The sequence below is a fragment of the Trachinotus anak genome, unplaced genomic scaffold (genome assembly GCF_046630095.1).
Source record: "Trachinotus anak isolate AG129_WGS33_773 ecotype Australia unplaced genomic scaffold, CSIRO_AGI_Tana_v1 ptg000001l, whole genome shotgun sequence".
In the NCBI taxonomy this organism is placed as follows: domain Eukaryota; kingdom Metazoa; phylum Chordata; class Actinopteri; order Carangiformes; family Carangidae; genus Trachinotus; species Trachinotus anak.
Genome location: NW_027273852.1, coordinates 8,831,884 through 8,857,762, shown reverse-complemented (window position 1 = coordinate 8,857,762; position 25,879 = coordinate 8,831,884). Strand labels below are relative to the sequence as shown.

Below are 25,879 nucleotides of genomic sequence, written 5' to 3'. Positions count from 1 at the left end.
TGGATAACAGTATTTGGGGCTGCCTTGGATGTAGCTCTAATGAAAGTGCAGCACATGAAGCAAATAGCTAAAATGGCAAGAATAACACCAGCAGTAACGTAAGCCACATTAAAGGAGTCCTCTCTCGCACACCAGATGTTGTCAGATTTAATGAGGAAAAACAAGAGGGAGCTGGATTTATGAAGACGCATTAAGGAAAACACAGGTGTCAGGCCTTGAACGCTGACTTGACACAGCGTCTGTCCCTGCCTTCAGACCTGTAGGAAGACCAGCAGGCCGAGCAAACACAGAAGCATCGGTTCATTAGGTCAGAACATCTTACATGAGAGTGACGACAGTATTTCATAACATTTTCCTTTTGCAACACATAATCAGCTAACTAAGGCAATTACGTGCACACCTCCGCTCACCTCCTCTCATATGCTAAAGCAGGCAATCAGCCAGGGAGTTAATTTGGCAGAGAAAAACAGGGGAAGAAACACCCACTCTGGCACCATTTGTCACCACAGTCCAACCTTGTTATTCAAACTAGTGAGCCTATTTGAAATTCCTCTCCATGGTAAAACAGGGCCAAAATAATCAAGGGAGCATGATCACACTTAATTGATTCAGTGTACTTTTAAGATGCACTACAGGGTGCTGGGGTGACCTATTTCAGACTGCTCTTCAGAGGAACCAACTATCCCAGCAAGGGAGTAATGCACAACGAGGATTTTAATTATTGCAGGATCTGTGGCTACGACCGGAGGTGAAATGCTTCTGAACTAACTGTGATGCCACATTATAATACTGCCAGTGGTCTGGGGTATCACTTTTGAATTTTCTGTAGATTTACATATGATGATAAATTAAAAAGAGCAGAGCTTTATTATTGATGCAACTTAATTATGTGAGCTAATTCGGAATCATGGAATCAGCTGTTTTCTATTTTGTCTTTTTCATTTCATTAAATATTGGTTGATGCTGTGTTACATCTTTTCATAGTCTTGTAGCAGCAGTGATGGGATGTAACTAAGTACATTTACTCAAGTACTGTACTCAAATCCAGTCACATGGTACTTGACTATTTCCATTTCATCCTACTTAATACTTCTACTTCACTATATTTAGGGAAATATCGTACTTTTGTCACTAGTTACCATGCAAATGAAGTTACTATATACAAATCTATGATGGTCTTATAAAATACAATGCATAGTTATAGAGTGAACTGCCCAACAGTATCTTACTTAATTAACATTAATCGCTAACAATAATCCAATAAGATAATAAGCAGATCATAATATAATAATGACGATACATTTCTGCATAAAAATCTTCAAGGACTTACTTACTTACCTAAGTGATGTGCCTTACTTACTTTACTGCAAATAATAGTAACTTTACTTAGATTTGAATGTAGAACTTCACAGAATATTTTTCTATTATTGTACTGATATCTTTACTTAAGTAAACAGTCTCACCATTGTGTATTGGTTGTGTAACATTTCAGACAACTTGGATTAATCATGCTACACAGAATATTTTTCTATTATTGTACTGATATCTTTACTTAAGTAAACAGTCTCACCATTGTGTATTGGTTGTGTAACATTTCAGACAACTTGGATTAACCATGCTACAAGCATTGTGGTTGCTCAAAACAACAAACAGCATAATTACGGTTGGAAAATAACAGGTTTAAAACCATAGTGTTGCCAAGTGATAAAACTCCATCATCTTAAATTTCATCTGAACTGTGCTTTAATTGTATAAATGTTACATGATAAAAAGTTTAAAAAAATAAAGTGGATGACCGCTGATGTTTAGTTGATGAGTCAGTCCTCAATGTCTGAACCTGAGTCAGACCTCCCAAGGACTGAGCAGCGGGATGTGATCAACACTTTGGGCCTCTTTAAACCCACCAGGATTCCCGTGAACCTGAACCTAAGTGAAGCCAGTCTTGCTGTCTAGGCAGAGCTCTAATGCTTTCCCCACTGAGTATAAGGAGGATGAGATCCTCAGTCATACCACCCTACTCTTCCTATTAAGATCAAAATCTCCTCTCAGGCCCTCGGGTGTCAACAAAGGGAGATGCAGTAAATGATATGCAAATTGAAAAGAAAAAAAAAAAAAAAGCTCTACAAATCAACTCGCCAGCCCTGCATTTCCGACACTTCACATCTTAAAAGAAAATTCCTGTATTTAGGGTGAAATTCAAAGTGAGGTCTAGCTCTGCCTCTGTGAGGCTATGTGTGGTGATTCCAGCACTAAGACAGCACAAAGCCCCTCTAACTACAGGCAGCTCACTGTGGGACTCGTCAGGAGAGGTTTGGGTTTCAGAGGGATCTGTCTCTGGATTCGTCTTAGACAATAGATGTAATGCTCGAAAATAGGTAGATGTTCTCAAGTCAGGTTAACACCACTGAACATAGGGCAAGATGAGGGGCTCTTTATTGTAAATGTGGGGCAGTGCTTCAATGATAGGTCATTTAATCTGTTAGTAAATCAACAGAAACTAATGAATGATCATTTTAATGAGCATGTCATTTACCAGGTTAAAACAAATATGGTCAAAACATGACAATTTGCTTACTTTAATTCGGTTCATATGATTATAAATTAAATATCACGGTAATATTCTTCGTCTCATTCATTTGTCAGTATTTCTAACATTTCATAAACTAAAGAATCAATCAATAAAAGGATTAACACATATATGGATAATAAAAATAATAATTGCAGACCTTATCAGTGCTTATACATTTGATATAAAGGTATGGCTCAGCATTTTTGTGTTTAATTGTGGATCTTTGACTTAGCTAAATGTTTACTATTAACAACACACACACACACACACACACACACACACACACACACACACACACACACACACACACACACACACACACACACACACTCTATGTTCTACACTTTGTGTGACAAGTGCTATAATTTATTTATGCAACATCTATATAATTTATTTTCACTTACTTAGTGAAGGATTCAAGACTGTGAAAAAAGCGTCTAGAAAAATGACAGACCCTAGCCCTAACCATAATAATACTGTAAATCTTACCATATTGAGAGAGGCACAGTAACAGCAAGTCAAGTACAAGACTAGAAAGAAGCCTGATAACATGCACTATGAAGACGTCTGGAGCCCCTCTCCTTGCAAAATGTAACATCTCTAGCTATTACCGAGCACTATGGCTATAAAATATTCAAAGATTCAAATTCATGATTTACTACACAGACACAGACACAATCCTTATAAAAGTGTTATTATAATGTCACTGATGAGTAAGTCATTCCTGTAAACACTTTCTGACCTCTTTGGATTTACAGCTGAAGGCATCGCCTGCACAGGTCACTTATTTTGCACTGCTGCTACTTGCTCCACATACCAAAGCACATCCAACACTGAGGATGTTCTTTGGAGTGTCTGTCTACATGTCTGGTGCGTCTGTCTTACCGGTTGACATGGTTGTAAGGCTCAGCTCTGACTGACGAGAGGCCCACTAGAAAGGGCGGGAGAGGGGGCGGTCGTGTAGTCTTCCTCAGGGATTGACTCCACAGTTGACAGTAATTTGTAGTACTCATCTTCTCCATCCAGCACTTTGATTTGACTGATGTGAAAGAAGAAAAGAAAGTAGTGAGAAGTTACTGTGATACAGAGCAGTGATACAGAGTCGTCCTGATGGGATAAAATAGACATCTGGAAATAAAAGCAATATTTGCAGATGCAGCAATGTGGTGTACAGGCATCTTCTTAAGCACACTGATCTGAACCAGGATGTCATTTATAGTACAAATACAAGTCAGACCTTCAACAATTAAAATTAGCATGCTGACAAAGCCTTAATATGTAACCCCCCTCTCTAATGACGCAGAGCAACTGCTCATAAAAAGCCTGTTATTTTCGGCTCTCCATTTACATTATAAGAAAACAACTCCATTTCTGGATTCTCCTATTCCACAAAGGGCCTGCTCTGTTTAGAGTTGCTGTAAGTAGGAAAGCAGTTATTTACCCAAGTTTTCTCGGCTTCCTCTTGCTCCCCTGGTAATCCAGAGTTCTCTGAGGAAAGGGCCAAGAGCACACAGTCAAAAGATGAGCAGAGAGTCATTAATTTTTAATTCAAAGTGATTTTGTGTTGAATGCGAGCAGATGCTGATAATATCAGAAGTCACAGCATAATTTTTTCTGATCAAAGGGCTCAAGTGAGTCTGATGAAGCATGCATCTTGCTCAGCTTTGATAAACCACATCAATTATTCACCGTGAAGGCAGACATCCTGACATGAAAGCAACAGATAAAGAGCATAAGCACATGTTCAAGACAAGAGGCAGAGAAGCGTGGGGGTGGGGCTCCAGGGTCTGGCACAGGTAGGTTTAATTGTATTATCATGTGGAACCAAAGTCAGACAAAGGCCTTTATCGGCACTTTGAACTCACATTTAGCTGGTTGTAGTACAGGCTGTCTTCAGGGCTGTTGAGCAGCTTGGGCTGCTGGCCCCGCCGGCGAGGAGTTCTCTGCTGCAGCTTCATCACTGGACCTGCAACAGAGGAAAAATGAGGGCACCGATCCAACCAAGCAAAAAAACAACAAGCACCAAAATGATACCGACGGTGACGAGAGCAGCAGTAAACAGTTTCTGCCCTAGACTTTTTAAATCTGCACCCTCGTGTGACAAAGTGGCAAAAACACATTTAAATTTACTTAGGTGAGATTATGTAATATCATTGATGAGCTGACTCAATAACAGCTTAACATTGCACAAATCCACACACATGAACCACATCTAATTACATCTCCCCTCACAGGTGCACAGCAGACTGCACGTAAGTTTGCCAAACAGCTACACTGCAAGAGGCAGAGGTGAGACGTTGGTGTGTGATATTGGATAGACTCCTGACTAGGCAAGCATTTTCACTTTACTGTGACTGAAACCCACAAACACAGAGAATATAGTAATTTCTGAATGAGCTTACACTGATTCTCAGATCAGATCTTGCCATGACTTCACAATAGAAACAGAAAATGTACTGTGAGTGGTACCATTAACAACAATAGCTGTGACCATCCTGGCAAATAATGTGACTAGTCTAAGTGAGTCTCTATGACAGAAAACTGCCTAAGAAACACCATACACTGCAATGACTAAGTAGAAAGATACTCCAATGATTTGCTGACAGTCCTGGAAAAGTTAACATTGTGACTACAGAGTGATGACACTAAAAAGTGGGGCAACATCTACAAGTGCTGATAATCTAATTTATTATATCACAGTTGATATGTACGGTAATTATTGCATTAATGATTGATGGAGATTTTAAAACAACTGGAAATTAGCATTTTCCAGGGCCTGAGAGTAAATAAAATATTGTAATACAGTGTGTATTAGTTGCAACATGACATTGAATGCATCTAATATTTGTCTCAGTGAGGAGTTACAATGTATATTGATGTATCTTGTAACCGCAGTAGTAGTCACTGATGCTGTTGTGGGAGGCTTGTCTCCTGAAGCAAGGTTTAATGAGCCTTGTTGATAGTGGTCGTTTCAGTGTTTTAGTCTTTGCAGTTTTACTGTTGGAGACAGTTTTCTGGATCACATGAGCAAAATCAGATTAGCTACACAGAATTTTGCTGGTGTGGAGTTAATTATTTGCCAATACACAAGATCAGGGTCAGAGAGCAGGATCTAATGTACCACAGCTGAAATTAGCCAAGATGTCAGAATAACTAATGAGAGGCAGAAATCCTCTGCACAGCAGAGTTTAGCTCAGTAAAGTGCAGTTTAAAAAAGTTCAAAGTTCAATGTAAAATAATCTAAAACAAATGCTCAGTGAAGAGTTCTTGGAATAGTTTGATATTTTGGGCAACATCCTCGATGAGAACATTGATTAATGTCTTGTAGTTAAATACAAAGCTAATTGGTTAGATTAGCTTAGCATAGAGAGTGAAAACAGGGGGAAATAGTTAATAGCCTGGCCCTGTCCAAAAGTAAAAAAAAAAAACATCAACCTATCACAAATCAACACATTATCTCTTGTTAAACCCCCTGAGTAAAAACACAACTTGACATCAAAGAAAAGTTGAATTGAGGTTAATTGGACTTGGTTGTAGATATTTGAAGATGTTTCACCTCTCATCCAAAAGGCTTCTTCATTTCTGACAGACCGGTGAGGAGACCAAGGTGTTTAGCCTCTGTGGGGTCGTTATCAAGACCACTGATGTCACTTAGTTCGTTAGTGCTCCTGGTTGTTTTAACGGCAGTCATTAGGATTACCGGAGTCACCTGAGGCAATGACAATTGTTTCTGGAGTCACATTAAGACAAGTATGAACAGCTGTTAAATCTCCTGGTAAGAGAAGAAAGGCCAGCATTGTAAGTGGGGGTTAAAGTGGTGTCGTAGACCTCCTACTGATGAGGGATCTTTTCTCTACTTTGACATAGATGGCCTTTCAAACCACATGTCCTCCCTGTCTAAAATATGTATGTGGTTGTCATTAAAGGAGTGTCCCCTATCGTTGAAATCTAGGTAAACTGCTGAGTCTTGGCCTGAGGACCTCCTGTGTTGAGCCATGTGTTTGTTTCGTGGTTGTTTGGTTTCACTGGTGTATAGATCTGTGCAGTCCATGTCTGTGCATTGCATTTGAGTTCATATACTCGACTGCTTTTCTGGGTGTGCGATCTTTTGGATGCACCAGTTTTAGTTTTAGTGTGTTGCTCAGTTTGAAAGAGACAGGTGCTTGCTAAAGATCCTGCTGAGTTTCTCAGATACTCCAGATACGATGATAGAGTCTGGCCTGGCTAACTCTTTCTCAATGTTCCATCTCCATTTCTTATGCTAAGCTATGCTACCCAGCTGCTGGTGGTAGCTTCATATTTACCACACAGACTACATCCACACTGCTATTTTTTTGTTTTAAACGTTTTAGCTTCATATCAGAAACAATCTGTGTCCATACTAACACACCTGAAAATGCATATCTACATGACCATTCACATACACTGGGTATGTAAACAGGAAGCACATTGTCTATTCTCAGTTGTACTTATCTAATAAGTTGCATAAAATACTACGAACGAGGAAAGCAAAGGCGGGTGTAGCGGTTTAGAGTTTTCGGGGCTCGAAAACTCAGGCGTAGTATGGACGGGAGGTGAAAACATAGCAAAAGAGATGCTTTTTAAAATGAAAACATAGTAGTGTGGACATAGCCTCAGAAAGTAAGCGCATTCCCCAAAATGTCAAACTGTTCCTTTAAAGGATCAATTCATCTAAATAAAAAAACTACACTTTCTCACTTGTCCATTATGGTGTCCAGCCATACAGACAGTTTTGATACCGCCATTTTTGATACCACCCAAATACAATTGAAGTGAATCGAATTGAACCTGTAGTGAGTTTATCAAACTGCCCTTATAAAGTGAAATGACGTCCATTAAACAGTACACTTCTGCCAAAAAAATCAGTGACTCAGCAGATCTACAGGGCTCTAGCTGTAGATTTTCACTTTCCTACTGAAACGGAAGCTATTCTGTTATACAGAGTAAGAAGCAATTTACACATTCAGATTCCCACCCACTGAATGACTCCTCTACTCGCTGCTGCTTCTCCTCCAGCAGATGACCGAATCTTTGGCTGCGTTAAGCTGTTTTCCCCAATTGTTCAGAACAAGTGCGTACTGAAGAATGAATTATTCATTGCACAACACACAGTGAAGTGTTACTGATGTCTTACTAAAGATAATGAGCTCCGTGATATACTGATTATTCAAAGATACGAAAATTACAACATTCTTCTAGTACAGCACGCACAGGGTTTCAAAATTTGTAGGTTACGAAACTGTATTTAAAGCTGAGACGCCTTTACAAGAAGTGTCTATATTTAATGTTAGATAACGTTTCATCTCCTTGAGACAGGATGTTTCTTCATCATCTCTTGCTACCTCGGCTTCTCTACCTTGACTAAAGCTGCATTTGCTTTTTCCATCTTAACACTACTTTGTACTCACTTTGAACAGACCTCATCACATCTCAATCCTATACATCAAAGAGCAGCTTCCACCCCCCCCCCCCCTTTTCCTCGGTTTTCTTGATGTTATTCAAACCAGCACAGGTTTACTAAAGTCATACTTTGTAAATGCCCAGAAACTTCCTGTCAGTTCTGAGATATTAGCTAACTTTGACCATGAATCTTATCTATCCATGCCTCAGAGGTGCTAACCGTCCACTGTGTGAATGCTTGTTACCCCAGAGTATTTGAGGGTATTTGCATAGATCTCATGTAGCTTTTAAAAATAAGCTGTGAAAGAAACAGCTGCGTGCATGTCCTCTAAACAAGTAGCTTGGTTTGGCTGCATCAAAATCACTTAGGTTTAAATATTACATTGAGATAAACTGTACAACCTGTCAGTTTAGCTTTGTGAAACCTGAGAGAACTGCTGTATCTGCATCACATATGTTGATAACACATGAAATAAACCGGCACGTATACACATTTGGACCAATTTTTTTTTTAAATTTGTCTGTATGTAGGACATTGTTGGACTAATGATGCAGAAATAGGTTTGATAAGCAAACATTTAATTCCCCTGAAACTGCATCAAAGCACTCAATCACAAATAATAAATTCTGACGGCCTTGAATAAAGTTTCAAAACTGAATCATGCTGTAAAATAGACTGCACAGAGTCTGTTTATGCGTTTTAAAAACATATGTTTATCTATGTTAAAAATAGGAACTCTACCAAAAAAATAAAATAAAATAACAATGAACTGACCTCAGTGCAAGTATGAAAGTATCTGAATTCCTATTTGCTTTGTGGGGCTGAACGATTTACAGTTTATATATATGAATATCACAATTGGATATAATCACAAGTGCTGCAATCTTCAATCTAACTAACATCCTAACTAACTGTCTAAGCTAATCACTGGCTATACTAACAACTACCACTCGTAAATTTACTCAGCTGTAGCCAGTTGACATTAATTCTGAGAGTTGGCCAAAAGCAAGTCTTGGCTGATCGTTATCCGTATGTTGGTGTATGTACATTTTAATCAAAGATGGTTTTGTGTAAGTTTTGTGCATCTGATAATTTTTTTTAATTTGTTCGCTACTATAGGCTATGACCAAAAGATGGTCAACATGGTAAATGTTATATGTTATACCTGTTATACCAGTATTTTCACTGTGAGCCTGCTGGCATTAGGATTTAGCTCAAAGCACCACTGTGTCGAAATACAACTTCATGGAGCTGCAAGAGTAGCTGCAGACTTTTTAAAAAAATTATTTATTTCTGGCTTTTTATGCCTTTATTTATAGATACAGGGAGAGAGAGACAGGAAAGTTGAGGAGAGAGAGGGGATGACATGCAGCAAAGGACCACAGGTTGGACTCGAACCCCCGGGCCGCTGCGGTTAGGATTAAACCCTAAGGGTATGCGCTCTACCAGTTGAGCCACCGAGGTGCCCCAGCTGCAGACTTTTTGTGTGTCTGTCAGTCCACAGAGCAGAGATGTTAGCATCTTATATCAAAATACTGTCAGATGTGACTGTCCAGCAGTTGGTTATTGTTACCATAAGGGGTAATTAATAAACCCAATACTGCTATTTAATGGCATGGTTATATTTAATCATTACCAAATGTAATGCCCATCAGTTCAACTCTGATGTGAGGGGTCGCCACAGCAAATGACCAACCACATATTTGATCTGGAATAGGTTTAATGCTGGATCCTCTTCTCGATGCAACCTGGATATGGGGGAGCTGATGATCGAACCACCAACGCTGGAATCAGTGGCCAACCTGCTCCACCACCTGAGCAATGGCTGGTAGTCAGTTTTTCACAAAAGTTTACTTGACTTTGGCCGACTATTCTCTGGCTGCCCAGTTAAAATGATACTGACACTGGGAGTTCCTCCAAACAACTACATTATTTTATTTATAATGTTGAAACAAGAAAAAGTTTCTCATCATGCTTGGTACAATTATATTTTGTTTAGTACTATGTAGAACACAAATACAGGCCTGTAGTTAAGTTCATAGAAAGTAATTGCAATTTAAATCGTAATTGCAGCATTAGCTGGGGAAAAAACATGATTTGATGTTTTCCTAAAAATCATTCAGCCTCAATCTGTTGGCCCTGCATCCTGCTGAATCTACCACTGCAGATCTGGAGCCCAAACCACGACACAAGGGGGGCTCAACATCACCATTTATCCATTCTGACCTGCAGCTATTAGAGCGTGTAGCAGATCAGAGGATGGGTCAGGCCTCCCATCTCTGTGCCTCTGTTTGGGAAATCACTGCCATTTGATCCGGGCCAGCCCCAGAGGAATGCTGCTCCTGCAGATATATTACAGGCAGGGAGGCTGCCAAACTGGCTTCTGGCATGGGAGCACAGCTTGGACATGGGCAGACAGAGCTGGGAAGGGGTCAGACAGTGGCTCACATTGGGGGTTTGCTAAATGATCGTGGGTAATGTCTGCTGTTTGGGGTGGGGAGGAATAATGGTCGACTGGGAATACAGAGGCAGTGCGGTTCATACAATATTGATTTCTCCCTATCAAAAGAAAGCCAAGCAGAGTTTGCTCTTCTTGGTGAGAGACTTACATATTGTACAAGTTTGCTTCTTGAGATATAAAAGGGCTGGAATTCTTTTTGAGATAGGTATTTCTTTCATTTTCAAAGTGCAGCAGATGACTCGAATTACATCTCTAAATACCACTTTGAAATCCCTTGAAAATCAGAATGCTCCTCAGAAACAACATAAAAGAGCTGCTAAAAGGGATTTTTAGTGGAATAAATTAGAGATGTATCGATTTACTACCCAAATCACGTGCTGCAATCACCTGACTTCTCCCAGACCACAGAGAACCACTTGGGCTTTGTTTATTCAGATGGAGAGAGCAGAGGCACCAAAAGGCATGGATTATAAGGAAAAATCATCAGCAGTGGCCTTTGATGTCTAAATGAGGCATGTGCAACCCAGACCCCTCTCTTTACCTCACAACCGCCTTTTCTTACACAAACACACACACACACACACACGTGCGCGCACAGGCACATAAACCAAGACACACGCATACAAACATGTGCACGAACACACACATGCACGTGTGCAAACTAATACAGACATTATTCCTCAGCTGCAAACAAAGACCCTAAACAGATATCTGAAGCTGAAGAGGATTTCCAGGACTTTTCAGGGTTCCTGAGTTTTAGTACCGCTCTCGTCATTTTGGACATCATACTTAAACAGCAAGTCATGTGCGCTGAATTATAAGACAAACTGGTGAAGTCCTGCTGATAATGCTGAAAAAAAAAAAAGAGTAGTTCCTGCATCTGTTTTCACTAATGCAAGCAGAGGATGTTGTTACTTACGAGCAATTTTTCACACTGAAATCAATCATTTCCCGTGACAGCAGATTTGGAACTTTGACTCCTAAAGAAATGTTTGCGTGGAGGAAAAATCTCTTAACTTTGTGGAAGTCAATCATTTGTCAGGGACATAATACGTGCAATTTACAACTGTGACCTAGCAGGATGAGTAAAAAGTAAGTAGCAAGGAGGGAGACATGAATGACAAGGAAACCAGGCCAAAAATGGATTAAATATGCAAACTAATGGCATTAAGCCTTTCCAGTTAGATAATATATGGTTTATTCAAATGTATAAAACTGTTTTTTGTCAACAACAATGACAAACTAATACGGTTTTGTATTTGGAAAAACTTTGTTAAACTACATCAAATGACTCAATCCACATGTGCAAAATTACAGAGAACTTGGAGTATTATTTTCCACCTTGATTTTACGTCTGAGGAGATTATTCTGTTGGAATTGTGATGATGAGTAGTTTGGAAGTACATCCTGTTAACTACTCCCACTGACATTAAGAGGATTACGTAGGTAGCGTCAGACAGAGGCAACTCCTTCCGTTAAGTTGAGTCTTTCCTATCCCTTCCAAATCTCTGCTGCCGCTACGTCGAGCCTGTAATTTGCCTAAAACTGAAGGCATCCGGTTGAGACGCGGGCGATATGTGGAGACAGACAGATAAATCAAAAGGCTGAGAGACAGCGAGAGGGAGGGAGAGTATTTGTCTAGAGAACATGGAGAGGGTGGATCATTTGTCTGGCAGATGCATGTTGATACGGTGATGCTGCTGTTGCTGCTGCTGCTTTGGTGGTGGTGGTGGTGGTGGTGGTGGGTTGTGGAGCAGCACCTGGTGGCTGCAGACCTTGTGGGATGACATGCGGGAAGATGTTTAAGAGCTAAGGGAGCGAATGAGAGAAGAAAGTGAGATGTACTGTTGGGTGTGGGTTTGACCTCAGTGTGGGTAAAACAGCGTCCACGTTTCCAATAAGCTCTCCCAGCTGTGGCTGTAAAGCATAAGAGAGAGCTCAAGGCCACAAACAAAATCAATTCTTCTTGACTGTACCATGTTGTGCACCGAGGAGACGTCAATATAAACAATAAGTCAACATAAACTTCAACTATTTTTTTTTTCTTTCTCTCCCTCGTCTCATCGCTTCCAACGACCAGGTTAACTATCTTCCAAGGCGCAGAGGTAATTGGTCTCTGTGTTGTGGCTCCACTTTATCACTGTCTCTCTCTTGACATGTATGTTTACCACAACTATAATCTTCAAAAAGCCTGTTAACATAAGTAGCTCAGCTTTCATGAACCATAAAGTCAGCTCTGACTGATCCTCGGCACCATCCTGTTTACCACGCTGAGGAGCATAAGCAGCACTCTGATCATATCTGCTGGTTGCTTGCAAAGGCTTTCTTTCTGCACACGCCTCTGTGACTCATTTCCAAACATGTTGTATTAATATTCAGGCTGACAGGTGACAAGAGGTGCCATCGTCGTGAGTGTGCAGCTTACATGAGTACACTGTGTATGAGTAACTTTTTCACTGACAAAAACATGGTGAAATCAAAGGTTGGTGCAACAGACATCTGAGAACGCCTGGAGTACAAAGTGCTTTAATGCTTTCTTCCCACCATAAAATGCAGCACTGCGGGTATTTGGCTAAAGAGTGAGAATAGTCGTCTAGCCTGGTGTCAGATATGCAGTAAAACAGATACCTCTCCAAATGATCTGGTCTGCTTTGTGTCATATATTAAAGCAAAAACTTCTAAAGTCATCACTTGCAACACCAGGCTTTGTCAAATCACTTAGAAAAGACCCAACGTCCGTCAAACACGCTGAGAGCTTCCAGGTCACGCCCCGGTGTTTTGGCATTAATGGGAGCAGGGTGTGGAGTGTGTGCGAGTGTGTGTGAGTCTGGAGGGGTGGGGTAATTCAATTTCCATGGCTAATTTTCTGTTTTTCTCCACTGGTGTCCTGAAACACTCCAGGTCGAGCTCCAGCACGAGAGAACCGATGCGATCACCAGAGGCGACAGCAGGATGAGACACAGGAAGGAGCCTGGTCTCCAAACATCTGGCAGGGCAAGGCTTCCATGACTCGCTCAATCTCGGGATGAAAAAAAAAAGCCCTCAGATCTGCAGGGATCAAAGTGTGCCCTGGGTGCCTGAGCCACCATGGCCTCCCTCAACATATTCAAATAGGGTTTCCTGAAAGAAGTCGGAGCCACAAGCAGACCTTGGAACATAAACGAGGCAGGAAAAGGGGCGCGATGAATACCTGAAAATCTGTGTGCTCTCCACACAAAATATCTAAAGAGTTAGTGAAGCCTATGGCAGAAGGAGAAGAGGATTTTTTTTTTTTTGACAGGAAATTTATATAACTGAACTGTCAGATATGATGTCAGGTATGACTTAATGTGTCCACGGTGCAGTCTTTGACTGCTTGCAATAAATGATACCAATAAGTCTGAACTAGAAAAGCTGTAAGCTGCTCTAGGTCACTGGCTCCAAACTTGGGGGTTGGGACCAAAAAATCTGAGGGTCCCAAGAACAGTCTCATTTTTGCTGGTAACTTAAGTGTAATGATCTTGAAACAAGTAAAAAAAAAAAATGGCAGTGTAACAAGAATATTATGACTTTTCTGTATATTTCGACTTTTTTGTTTTTAAGTATTTTGTAAAATTCAGGTAAATCTTCATTCTTGAGCAGCAACCTGCTTTCTTCTTTATTTCAAAACACAGACACACATATTGCTACTGGAAACAGATTGAAATTCTCTTTAATTCTCTTTAAATCTAGACTTAAATGACTTTAGGCTGGATACTTTTACTAGTTATGATTAAAAAAGACACAAAGGGAAACAAAGGTGTTTATTTTTTCAAATTTATATGTTGTTCCTGTCAAAACTGGATAGTTTCATGCTTCCAGGCCATTTTAACTGGTGCATTAAAGGATACAGTTGAGCACTACAGTAAATATCATGGTTCAAAAGCTTTTTTCTTAATATAATACAGCAATTAAATAATTTAAATACTGTATGTTTGAACACATTTTAACTAAAATTGATCCTATGTGCAAAGGAATGTGTCTTTTACAAATAAAATGGAACATCCCCATCTGTGGAGTTCAAGAAAGCCGTTCAGCTGTTTCAATTTCTAACCTTTGTGTTAGAAAATGACTGGAAGCTCCAGTGACGTATGACAAAACACACATTTGAGCAAAATGCCCTCATACCAGCATTAACTGCAACATTTCCCTCCATAATCACTCTGACATTATAAATTCATCAAACATTGCCTTCCATCAGCAGCAGTGATGCCTGGGAGCAGGGGTCACCTGTATGCAGCATTACCGAATTAGCCGCTATCTAACCCAGACCTGCTGTGGCGTGCTGACACTAATCCCAGGCCCGCTAGAGAGCCCTGTCTGTGTTACATTATCATGTCTAATCCCCGTAATCTCTCAGCCGTGCCGCTAAACACTATTCCACCTCCGTCTCTTACCTCACACCCCTCTAATAACATTAATGAAGGGCCGGGCCCCCATTACCCAGGCTACCCTAGTGGTGGGCTGGGTGACGGCCGTAATCGGAGGCCCCCTGTGCAGCCACCCACTCAGCCTTCCAGGCAGCAGGAATTAATGTAATTCATCGCCTGGGGCAAAAAGCAAACCAAACATATGTTCAACAAATCAGGGTTTGTGTATTTTCTTGTCACCGTTACTGTGCAGGTCTATTAGAGTCATTGATGAGATCCTTAGTGAAGGGCTCGCCGTGCAGGAGAACGAAAGCTTTGAAGTGCTCGTGCCACTTCGAAAGCCCCCCCCCTTTGCCATGAGACGTTTATGATGAGCTGACCCGGGTTATTAAAATACCACAGAAATGATCACCCATAATGCTTCTCTCCCTCTGCTGTCAACAAAGAATGGCAGCAGAGGATTGGCTGGGATGAAAGGTTGAAAGGGGTCCCGCATTAAAATTGGCACTTTATCCATTAAAGCGGGATTTCTGCTGTCTCTTTGTGTAATTACCTGCACCCGCCAGCTCTGTGCTTGGGCTTACCTTGTTTACACTGCATGTCTCGCAGTCTAGCTGTCTCCCTGCAAGGCTTCGCTACACTGTCTTCTGCTCTGCCTTTGTCTCTCTTGAAGTCTTTCACTTGTCTGTCTCGGCTGTCGGGGCCAACCTTGAAAGAGGAGGCGTAAACACACCCAGAAGAGCAATGTCAATGAAAGCACTGGATAAATAGACTCAAGTTAAAGCAAGCCCTGTTATGTTTTTTTTTTTTTTTTTTTTTTTTTTTCCAATTTAGTCATGTAGATGCTGTATTCATTTATTTACAATTTACAATTTGGCACTCATATAATTCAAACCCATTAATGTGCTTTGCAATGTTAATCAAATGCTAATGCAATTGCATATTCCCCTTTAGTAGCCCTACCTCCAAGCAAACAGCACCACACAGACTTAATTGTGAGGTTAAAAAACAGCACATACAGACTTCCTCTCATATTTAATTTTATCTTTGAATAAAAGAGCTATAGGAAAGTATTAATCTGCTTAACATTTCTAAGTACATCCTCCAAAGGATTTTGCTTTTTTAATCTTACATATGCTCAGCAGAGTTACTGGCAAAACTGTACATTTTCCTCATTTCATCCTTTCAACATCAAATGGTGAGCAGCAAAAATTGGATCAGACTTCAAAGACTGTGATGTGCTCCAAGTCACGGAGTGGCTCTTCTATTTCACATATTGAATCCGAGCAGGATATCAAAGTGCTACCAAAGAACCTCAGGTCTTTACTAAAAAAGGGGTCTAACATCTGTAGAAAGAGGAGCGCAAAGACAAATCACCTCAGGGAAGAGCGAGCATTTATTCTCAGCCGTGAATTTCCAGCCTTTTGATTCTCTCGTTCCCGTACCACCCTGTCTTCTCCGCTGAGATGGAGGTTGGAGCAAGAGAACTCTTTTGTCTCAAGGACTCAAAAATTCCCAAAGAAATAATCTGGGTTAAAGCTGCTTTGTAGAGGAGCAGCATTTTACATACACGGCTAAAGTCAGGCATAAGAAAATGTTTATTGATATTCTGTTACTTACATTTCCTGTATGTATGTGATCTGTATGTGCCTCTTTGCTCTTTGGGCTGTTAGACCTGTGAAAATAAGATGCATTTTTAAGTACAATGAATGTAAATATCACAAAATAACGCACATTATAAATATCTGGTAACTACATGGTGATGTGAAAACTGTACAGACAGTATTACATTAGGAGAGCTAGGGATGATTTGTATATTTGTCTCCTTGTTTAGTGGTAAAAACAGCTCTGGTTTATGATTATGCAATTTGCAGAGAGCGAGACAGAGGTATGTTTCTGTGTGATCACTCACTGCTGCATTATTTAAAAAAAAACAAACAGTACAGAAACAACATCTGCAAACACAAAGCTGTATGCCAGTCGCAGTCATGCTTTGAGTCAAGAAAAACAAAATCTCATCCAGTTTGGACTTGGTGATGCAACTGGAGGCTCTGCTGTTTGGATGCAAACAGAATTCATGCGTGGCAGAGAGGAGGGATATCAAAAGGGAAAAGAACAGCATGTAGGTGAGAACATAGATCTTACAGGAGGAAAATGGGCCAGATCATGTCAAAATAAATCTATATGGAGAGATTCCAACACTGATTAAACAGAATTGTTAAGTGGAGGTTTGAAGTTTTTCTCACCAAGGAATATGATTGTAAACATGGAGAGAAAAATCCCTGATGAGGCTCCGCTTGGTTTGAGTATATAACAAGCATAACATTTTCAGATGTGTAAATCCAGTATTTTGGAGTTTGTGTCTGGAGAGAGATGTACAGCGTTGACCAAAAGTCACCAAAGATTTAAGCGCGATTTCTCATACGTGTGAACTTGTTTAAGATGGAGTGAGCAATGTAATTCTAAACACGCTTATTGAATTTGTCATTATTATAATTTTCTTGCTTTCTTTGCTTGAACCACTCCACATTCAAAAAATCTCATAACACCCAGAATCATTCAGGAATACCTCTCCTCTTAGATACATTTTTAGTCTGTACTCCCAAACCTTAAATTAGGGAATTTGTAATCACCGATATGTGAGAGTTGTGGTGAAGCTTTTCGCTAAAAGTCGCCATCGACACCATGTGTGCTGCTGTTTAGTCAGTGGCTGTGCTCCCGCTTAGCACATACTTTCTTAATGACTGGCCTGCCCATATGCTGAATAAACACAAAGCCCTCTGCTCGTACATCTGGAGACCAGTGAAGCGCCCAACCCCATTTGTGGTCAGACAAGTGTGCTATCTTGGTGGAAAGATATTTATTACATTTATAAAACTGAAAGAGGTGGTGCGCAGGGAGGAGCTTTCTCCTCTGCTTGAAACAACAGTATATTATAGGGCAAAAGGAACAGCAGGACTAAAGATGAGTGACAGGTATGTGAGAAGTCTCGCTCAGTAAGTAGTCTCTAATGGTGGTCTTATTTTCAGCCACATTTGAAGACTATTGTCTGTGCAATAAGAAGAATACAATAAAGAAAGTGAAAATAGTCTTTCGATAAGGACTGACCCTAAAGGCCAAAAGATGTCAAAGCTCACCTCATATGCTCCTCCTTGGTGGTCTCTCCTCCAGCCTCAGGGTGACATTTGTGCCTTTGGGGTCCATGGTCCCGACGCACCCGATGGCCCCTGTAAGCTGCACAGGACACGTATGTCAGACATTCTCACACATGGTCAGAAAACCATTTTCCTCCCTCTGTGATCCATCAAAACAACATACATATAGTCCACTGGGGCAGTTATCAAGTGTAATTGTTGTAATTAACACAATTTATCAAAGCGCTGAAACAGCTTTGTATTAAAAACACTGCATTTGCTGGGAGGAAGTGAAATGTGTTGAGCATCCATATAAGGAGTGTAGTGCAGCAGTGGGAAAACATTGTGTGATTACTGAAACATACTGAGCTCAGATGGATGGTAAATGGAGCCTGCTGATTTACTCCGTCAACGGGCTTTGTGTTTTTCTTGTAAAATTATATGCGCAGGAAAAGAAAGCTCAAGTACATTGTTGAGCCATGGTTCTATTTTGCATGGTCTAATCTGATCGATGGTGAGCATGTCCCCCAGGCCCCGCTGAGATCTGAGAAGCCACCAGGCTCATACATTTGAAAGGCATCTGTTTATTTTCAGAATGCAAATGCAGTCCACCTCAAAGGCTATAAGCTGCAGAGAACACACAATGTGAATGTGCTGGAGTGCTCTGCCGGGGGGCTGAGGCCCCACTTGTGTCAGGTTCAGGTCCCCCCCCCCCCCCTCCTGCCCAAACCCCCAGCGGCCACACACAAACACACTTCTCTAAAGAGAAAGACAGCGGCAACAGAGAGGCTTTCCTCACACCAAAACCATGTTTACCCATTCTGCAGCGTTATTTACAAGGGTTTTAATGGAGGACATTTACACAAGGTGTGCAGGCGACTGAGATGCTCCATGTGCCAGATGAGGGCAGCCCTTAGGGGAGCCAGGGGAAACAATGCCAAATCTCCTCCCCCTGCCCTCCTCTCTCCTGCCCCTTTTGGCACCCTCCCTTGTCCTCCAGTGAGAGGCTCCAAGGAGGGGGGTGGGGGTGGGGGGGTGGGGGGGGACCCAGGAAGGTTAATGTGCCCACTTTGATCTTCGTCAAGGCACACTGAGTAAGAATTAATTTACATTTCAGATGAAAAGGTTGACAGTATAAAAAGGCATCTTGTTTCTGGAATGTGAGAGCTGTGTAATAGGCCAGGAATTTGAGAGAGGAAGTCGTGAGGAAACAGAAGGGATAAGCCCCTCTCTTGCCTTTACTGGGAAAGAGATGAAAGGAAAAAAGGATCTCAGTATGCACTGTTCTTCTGAAACATGGGGACCAAATGCTGCCCAAACTTTCAAAAGCTTTTCTTTATGCATTATTAATTAATTATTACTGTTTCGTGGGCCACTCATTGAGATCAAAAAGGTGTTTCACAAAGATGTAAGGTTTTCAGGCCTTTATCCCTTTTCCTTTTGAAAGTGAATGAAAAAGTGGCATGAATTTCCACTGGACACTGGACTACAGGAGAAATTCCAGAGGTCTACATTTGAATGTACGAAGAACTTCAGAAGAAAATATAAACATTTCTCTACCTGACTGTATGCGGATAGCGGCCTCTTCCCGCTCCTTTTTTATTTGCTTGAGGTTCTGCCGGGCAACATAGCCCCTCCAGGCTAAAGAAAAGAGACAGTGTGTGTGTGTGTGTGTGTGAGACAGAGAGAGAGATTGCTGACCTACCCCTGTGAAACAAAACAGACTGCATATACTACACAAGATCCCACTTCAAAACACTGCTAAACCAGGTGGCAGAGGGATGGATCCCTTTGAACTCTCTGAGGTCTTATTGTCTGCTCTGAAGCATTGCTCTTAACCCTCGTAGGTCAAGCTGTGGTTATCAAGCTCATCTCTTTTATGAAGACTTGCCGGTGCATAATAGACTAGAAGTCATTAAGAAACCCAGTGGTCGGACTCACATCAAAATTGCACCTGTTTCATCATTCTGTGATAAAAAATACATCAGAACACATCCTTCATTTGTATATTTTTGACCAAAGTTAGAATAATCCATTTCCTCTGTTTACTGTTTAATTAATACCAGTGTACCTGACTGGATGATGATGGCGCCACGGCTTCTCTTCTCTTTTTCGTTTCGGTAACGTCGCGCACCCAGCCAGCCTTTAGTGTAAGCTTGCATCACCACCACCCGAGCTATCACCTCTCTCAGCAGCAGGTTTAGCTGCTCCACATGGTAGTACCTCAGAAAAACCTGACAGGATGTTTAGATCAGGTTAGAATATCCCAGTGTTGTAGAAAAGGTCTTTGTGCTGCCATGCACAGGATTGGACAGTTTGAACTGTTTTCTATACATGATTTTTGGTACTTGTTATACTTGTGCGCCTCCTCTCATGTCTTTATATCTATATTGTCTGTTGTCTGTCTGTTTGCATTGTTATATACTTTATTTCTGTTCAAGAAAAAACTTTTAATCACAAAAAAATGCACAAGCAAATGTGAATTACAAACACAGATTTCCTCACTGTTACATTACCTTGGTCTTCCCCAGCACCCAGCCTTCTAGTTTGGCCCGCTCCAGTATGGCAACAGCATTCTCTTTGCTGGTCTCAGGCATCTGGTGAGCCCGAAATGCAAGGTAGTAATATCTATGAGAGGAGGAAGCAATTCATAATTTGATTTAATGTAGTTACGGCACTTCAAGAACAGAGTTGGGTTGAGGTTGTAACAAAAACTTAGTGATCAGATTACAAAATAAAGAAAGTTAAACTTTAAAACACTTTGAAAAGATGACACATATAAATATATAAAAAAATGTTACCTCATCTACATTCACAACATCACAGGATTTTTTTTTTTAAAGTTTTTGATTTTTGATGTTATTTATGTATTTATTTTTTTGTCATTTGTAGTTATTCAGAAAAGTTTTCGGAGAAAGGTGAACCACAAAACACAGTGGTTACTTTTTTGTAACTAAATGTTAAGTGCAGCACATTGTGGAAAAAGAAGGTCAAGACATTGGCATCAATGAAGGATCCAGGAATGTTGTCAGTAAAACATCATTATTAAATTTTAAAGTAATATTTTGATATTTAGAGAAATTAGCTTATTTACTCCTCAATGAATCCTAAATTCCACAGTCTACCCTTAACATAAATGTAGACTAAAGTAGCAGATAGGTAAAATTAAAAAGAATTGATACCATTCTCATGTCTGAAAGCTAAATATGAAGCTACTGCTGGAAGCTGGTTAGCTTAGCTTAGCATAAAAACTGGAAACAGGAGTAAACAACTAGCCTGTCCAATGTTACCTAATCTACCTACCAAAACATAACGATTTAAGAAGTTATACCTCTTTTATTTAATCAGTGCAAAGACCGTAGAGTAAAAATGACTAGCTGCTGGCTGGCATCTCCAGGTTGTAGCTTCATATTTACCATGCACACACAAGAGCGACAGTGATCTTCTTAACTCATTGGCAAGAAAACAAATGAGCCCATTTCCCAAAATGTCAAACTGTTGCTTTAAATTTTACTCATCTACTACTTTGGCTTCTACTTTGGTATTAATGAAGTGTAAATGTGAAATGCGGGATTACTGGATGAGTAAACAATCCAAAGCTGATCTCAGATAAATCTGATTAGATTCCTCAGTTGTGGTAGCTCAGTGGATTAATTACAAGCATGTCACTCCTCGTCAGTAACTGAAAACATTTAGAAGTCATTTTACCCAACCCTGTTCAAGAGGAGAGATTGAAAATCTTAACACTTTATTCCAAAGTACTATTTAAAATGTTATTAGAAGCACCACAGTTGGAAAATCGCCTGCTTAGTCTGAGAAGAAAAATGAGCCTGACTGAGACGTGAGTCTTCAACAGAGGCCCATTGTTGCAGCTCTTTTGAACGGATCATCGTCTCGTATTTCACTGGCCACAGAAGATGCCCATCAGCCCAGGCCTATCAGTGTGCATCAGCTCCACGGCATGTTTTATCGCCGACATTGTCTGGATCTGTCCACTGATCCTCTTGTTGTAGTTTGCAAAATACCAGCATAGGACAAAGTGGCTCTAACTGTTTGCACAGGGACATCAAGGCTCCAAAACTACTGGTTGTGTTCTGGTGTTGGTCAAAAACAAGAACAACAACAAGAAGAAAAACTTCTTTGAACTCCCTTCCCCGCCTCAGTCTACAGCCTTTCATTCTAATTCCTGTTGATACCTGTTATTTCTTTGATGGTAAATACAAAGCACTGCTTGGAAACATCAGACGAGCCTTTGATATGAGAGCACAAATTTAAATCAGTTTTCACTAAAGGTGCAGTTTAGCCGTTTGGGTCTGTCTGTACGACTTCTGCCAGGCTCAGGTAGGATGATATGGATTCAATATTAAGGTTAAAATATAGTCAGAAGTGGTAATGCACCCTCACATTCACACACTCACACGCACTCCATGCAGAGGTGTTGCTGAGAAAACAATGAAACCATCAGGTCAGGTGAATGATGACATTCCAGTAATCACTCTTTAAAAGTGGAAGTGAAAGTGGAACATGTGAGGGAAAACCCATGTGGCCATTCAAAGTTTTAGTTTGCCAAAACTGAGCCCAAATTTTTAAAGTTTCCCTAAAGCAGTGAGACTAACCCACCATTTCAAAGTTTTTTTTTCTCCTACAGGCCACAAGCCCAAGTTAATTAAATTTTATATCATCTTAAAGCCTGCACATTAGAGGTGGCTGGAACATTTTTCAAAGGAAAATTGATCAAACATAAGTTTCCTTGAATTTTCAGATTCATCTAAGTATGTCTATTTTCCTGGATGAGGATGTTTAGGTATATACTTTTTAAAATCTGGGGTTGGACAGTCGAACAGTAGTGTGTAACACTTATTAGCAGTTATCAGATCATGTCCCACATTTTTAAGAAAGAAAAACAACACCCTTACATACAGCCCCCCTAATGATGAAATCTTGTTTTAATTGTGTTCTAATGTATACCAATGGGACAAGGAGACTGCACTTGAGCTTTTCCAGGTCACTGAGTGAAAGAACAAACTCTTTATGAATAGTAAAAGGAAATCCATTAAAATGCATCACCCCTTATAATCACAGTTCCTCCCTGTTTGAATTTCATCCATATTTTTCAGACTGTAGTATCCACCCAGTTAAAAGAGCTGTAGGATTTAGTCTTGCACTATCACTAATGACTGCCAATTAGTCAGCCTCTTGCTCTGCTCAACTTGTACCCCTATCTAATTAACCAACCCGTGTTTTTGTGTGATACAGAGCGTGGCTCGCTTGTTCTGCACTATCTCTGGGGCTGTGTCAGCACTCAGCATGCGTGTGTGTGCTGAAGAGTGGAGGTGCTGCCTGTCTCAACGCCACTCTTACCTGTTGACAAACTCTTCAAAAAGGATGCGGTGGGAGTAGCCTTGCCGGCGGATGTTCACCGTCTCCAGGATGCCCGTGTAGCGCAGCTGCACCATCACCCTCTCCTTGCAGAAGCGCAGCGCCTGCCTGTCATCATTGGGTTTGATGCAGCGGACAAAGTGCGGCTGACCCACCACCATCTTAGACAGCAAGTCCATCAAGGAGTACTGCAGAAACACAATGAGACGACAATTAACAGTGGGCAGAAGCAGGCCGAGAACACCAGAGAACAGTTGGCATGTGAAGTCCCATTATCAAAGTCTGATGGTGTAAGTTCAGTTATGATCATTTACATTTCAAAGAGCATCCAACTTTGTCCCAACGTAGATGTGTTTGATAACAGAGTTTAAGCTGAATAGTAACTGACAGGATTAATCGCATCCAACAGGAAATGGAAATAACAGAGTTTTTGCAAATTGGGGGCAACAGAACAAACTGTAAACACATCTAACATACACAAATATCTAAAATGATATCATCATATAAAGTCCTTATGGCACATGTGTTAGCACATTATTGCTTTTTCACTCATCCAGCAGATGTGGATCAAGATTAGCATTAATTTGAAGAAGAGTTTTTGGCTCTCTGATAAAGTCAAGTCCAATATTTATTCCTTTTTTCTCTTTTTTTTGCTCTGTTTTGTTCTCCACCAACTCCTTATTCACCAGCTAGTCACTAACTTTAGACATTTGTTGCTGACTAGACAGCAGTTTTCAGAATATCTTGTATTCTATCTAAAATGTCTGTAGGGAATGATTAATCTGGCAAAAATGTATTTCTGTTGTTTCCATTGATTGAGTGACATAGTGGATTTTAGTGATGACTATCATTGGCTCTACTTTAACATGCATGTTTGTCATCAGGCGTTATAGTCCTAAGCTAATCAACTTTGTATGAGCTACAAACAGCATAGTTTGCAGCTTCGAAATGGTTTATAGAGACTGTTAGGTGCTCTGCAAAACCTAAACCGTAACTGTCAAAAGTCACAACTTGTTCATTAAATTTTTCTTAGATTGAACCTGTGTTTGAAGCATTTTCATTAAAAAATGTCTGCCTACAGCTTGCAGGCAGAGGCAAGAGAGAATGTGTGAAGACGTAACTTCATAAATTTTGTGGTACATCAATTAAAAAATATTGGGAGGTTTCTAAATTTCACACTTAAAATTTATCAAAGGGAAATTTGACAATGCTGACACACTATTAACCGACACCAATACTGGAGTTATGCTGGTACAGAGTGTCACAAGAGTGTTCCACTAAAAAGCCATTTTGTCGACATTAATCACACAGGACAGTAGTGCAACTACTAAACGTGAATAAAATTACGTTACAGTTTGGAAAGATCGAAAGAACAGTACATAAACTCTTAAAAATGGTTGCTTGTTGTGAGATAGTGGCTAGAAGCATGAGAGGGAAAACACCTACACGGAAATAGGAGGCCACAGTCTGTCTCCTCATGTTGGTGGTTTCATCTGGGTGACGCATCATCTCCATGGTGTCCACCTGAACACAAACATTCACACTGAACATGCTGCACTGACAAACGGGCCAGACTCAGGCTCAGGAGTATCACTGAAAACACAGCACATTCAAATGAGATGCCATTTATTTGCAACCTGATGTCCTCGGTGGGCTCTGTAGAGATAAAGGTATTATTACAGCAGGTCTCCTTCTTCTAAATGGGCCAGTTGGGAACACACAGCTGTACTAACTGTGCCGTCTGTATAACGCAGGCCCATAAACACTTATAGCTAACAATCTGGAGAATAATTCTGCACTGCTGTGGGGCATGGGAAGATTGCAGAGCATTCTGAGTAATGAGACTAGCCGTCACCAAGCAGACAGTCATCCTGACGACGACAGATTAACGAGGACACAATATAAGCTTTTTAATGGCCTTCGCAATTCATGGCTTCATCAAAATTAATGATGCAATAGATATTTTATGGTAAGTCTACGTAGCAAAGTGCATATCTTAAGACTTTATTTCATCCTTGCACAGAGAAAGAAAGGTACATCAAATGTTCTGAGTTACATGAACAGAGGAATCAGATGCTTTGACTCTTCAGATCATACAGAAGTACAAACCCTTATCTGGGACTCACTTCCACTATCCTAACAACCGCCACACTACTTTAATCTGGTTGTATTGGTAACTTTTTATAAGTGTCACTTTCTGTCAACTTCTCTCCAGCTCTGATTGAGAACATGACGGCATACACAGTACATCAATCACACCAAGTTGTTATTCAGAGATCCTTTCTTGTTCAAGAATAACTGAGTAGTTCAACAAAATAGAACTGTTTTGCCACTGTTATCCCCCCCCCCCCCAAAATTATGGCCAGTGTTTGTCTCTCATATTAAGTAATTCTATACTCTAAAAAGATACATCACAGAGACTTTGTTTACATTAATAACGCAGAATTGTGGCTGTGTGAAAAAATAGTTCAAAAGAAATGATTTACATTTTCCAAAAACAGACTGTGATTGATGTTAGAAGAGTGA

General features: G+C 40.5%; 1 protein-coding gene across 11 annotated transcripts in view; it reads right to left on the bottom strand.

The window, feature by feature from the left end:
• The window catches only part of myo3b (myosin IIIB), a 65,102-nt gene that overhangs the window by 3,226 nt on the left and 35,997 nt on the right, over positions 1 to 25,879 (bottom strand). For 8 of the 11 annotated variants that reach the window (XM_071474351.1, XM_071474400.1, XM_071474317.1 and 5 more), the window contains 9 exons: positions 24,800 to 24,877; positions 23,336 to 23,541; positions 20,491 to 20,602; positions 20,046 to 20,208; positions 19,535 to 19,615; positions 17,978 to 18,074; positions 16,461 to 16,515; positions 15,425 to 15,548; positions 11,876 to 12,261 (listed from right to left, as the gene is read on the bottom strand). In XM_071474351.1, coding sequence (XP_071330452.1) covers positions 11,891 to 12,261; positions 15,425 to 15,548; positions 16,461 to 16,515; positions 17,978 to 18,074; positions 19,535 to 19,615; positions 20,046 to 20,208; positions 20,491 to 20,602; positions 23,336 to 23,541; positions 24,800 to 24,877 — 1,287 coding nt within the window. In that variant the 3' untranslated portion in view covers positions 11,876 to 11,890. Of the gene's footprint in view, positions 1 to 3,454; positions 3,609 to 4,010; positions 4,058 to 4,434; positions 4,536 to 11,875; positions 12,262 to 15,424; positions 15,549 to 16,460; positions 16,516 to 17,977; positions 18,075 to 19,534; positions 19,616 to 20,045; positions 20,209 to 20,490; positions 20,603 to 23,335; positions 23,542 to 24,799; positions 24,878 to 25,879 lie in introns of those variants that run through there. The other 3 variants (XM_071474387.1, XM_071474395.1, XM_071474378.1) reach the window with 2 other exon arrangements.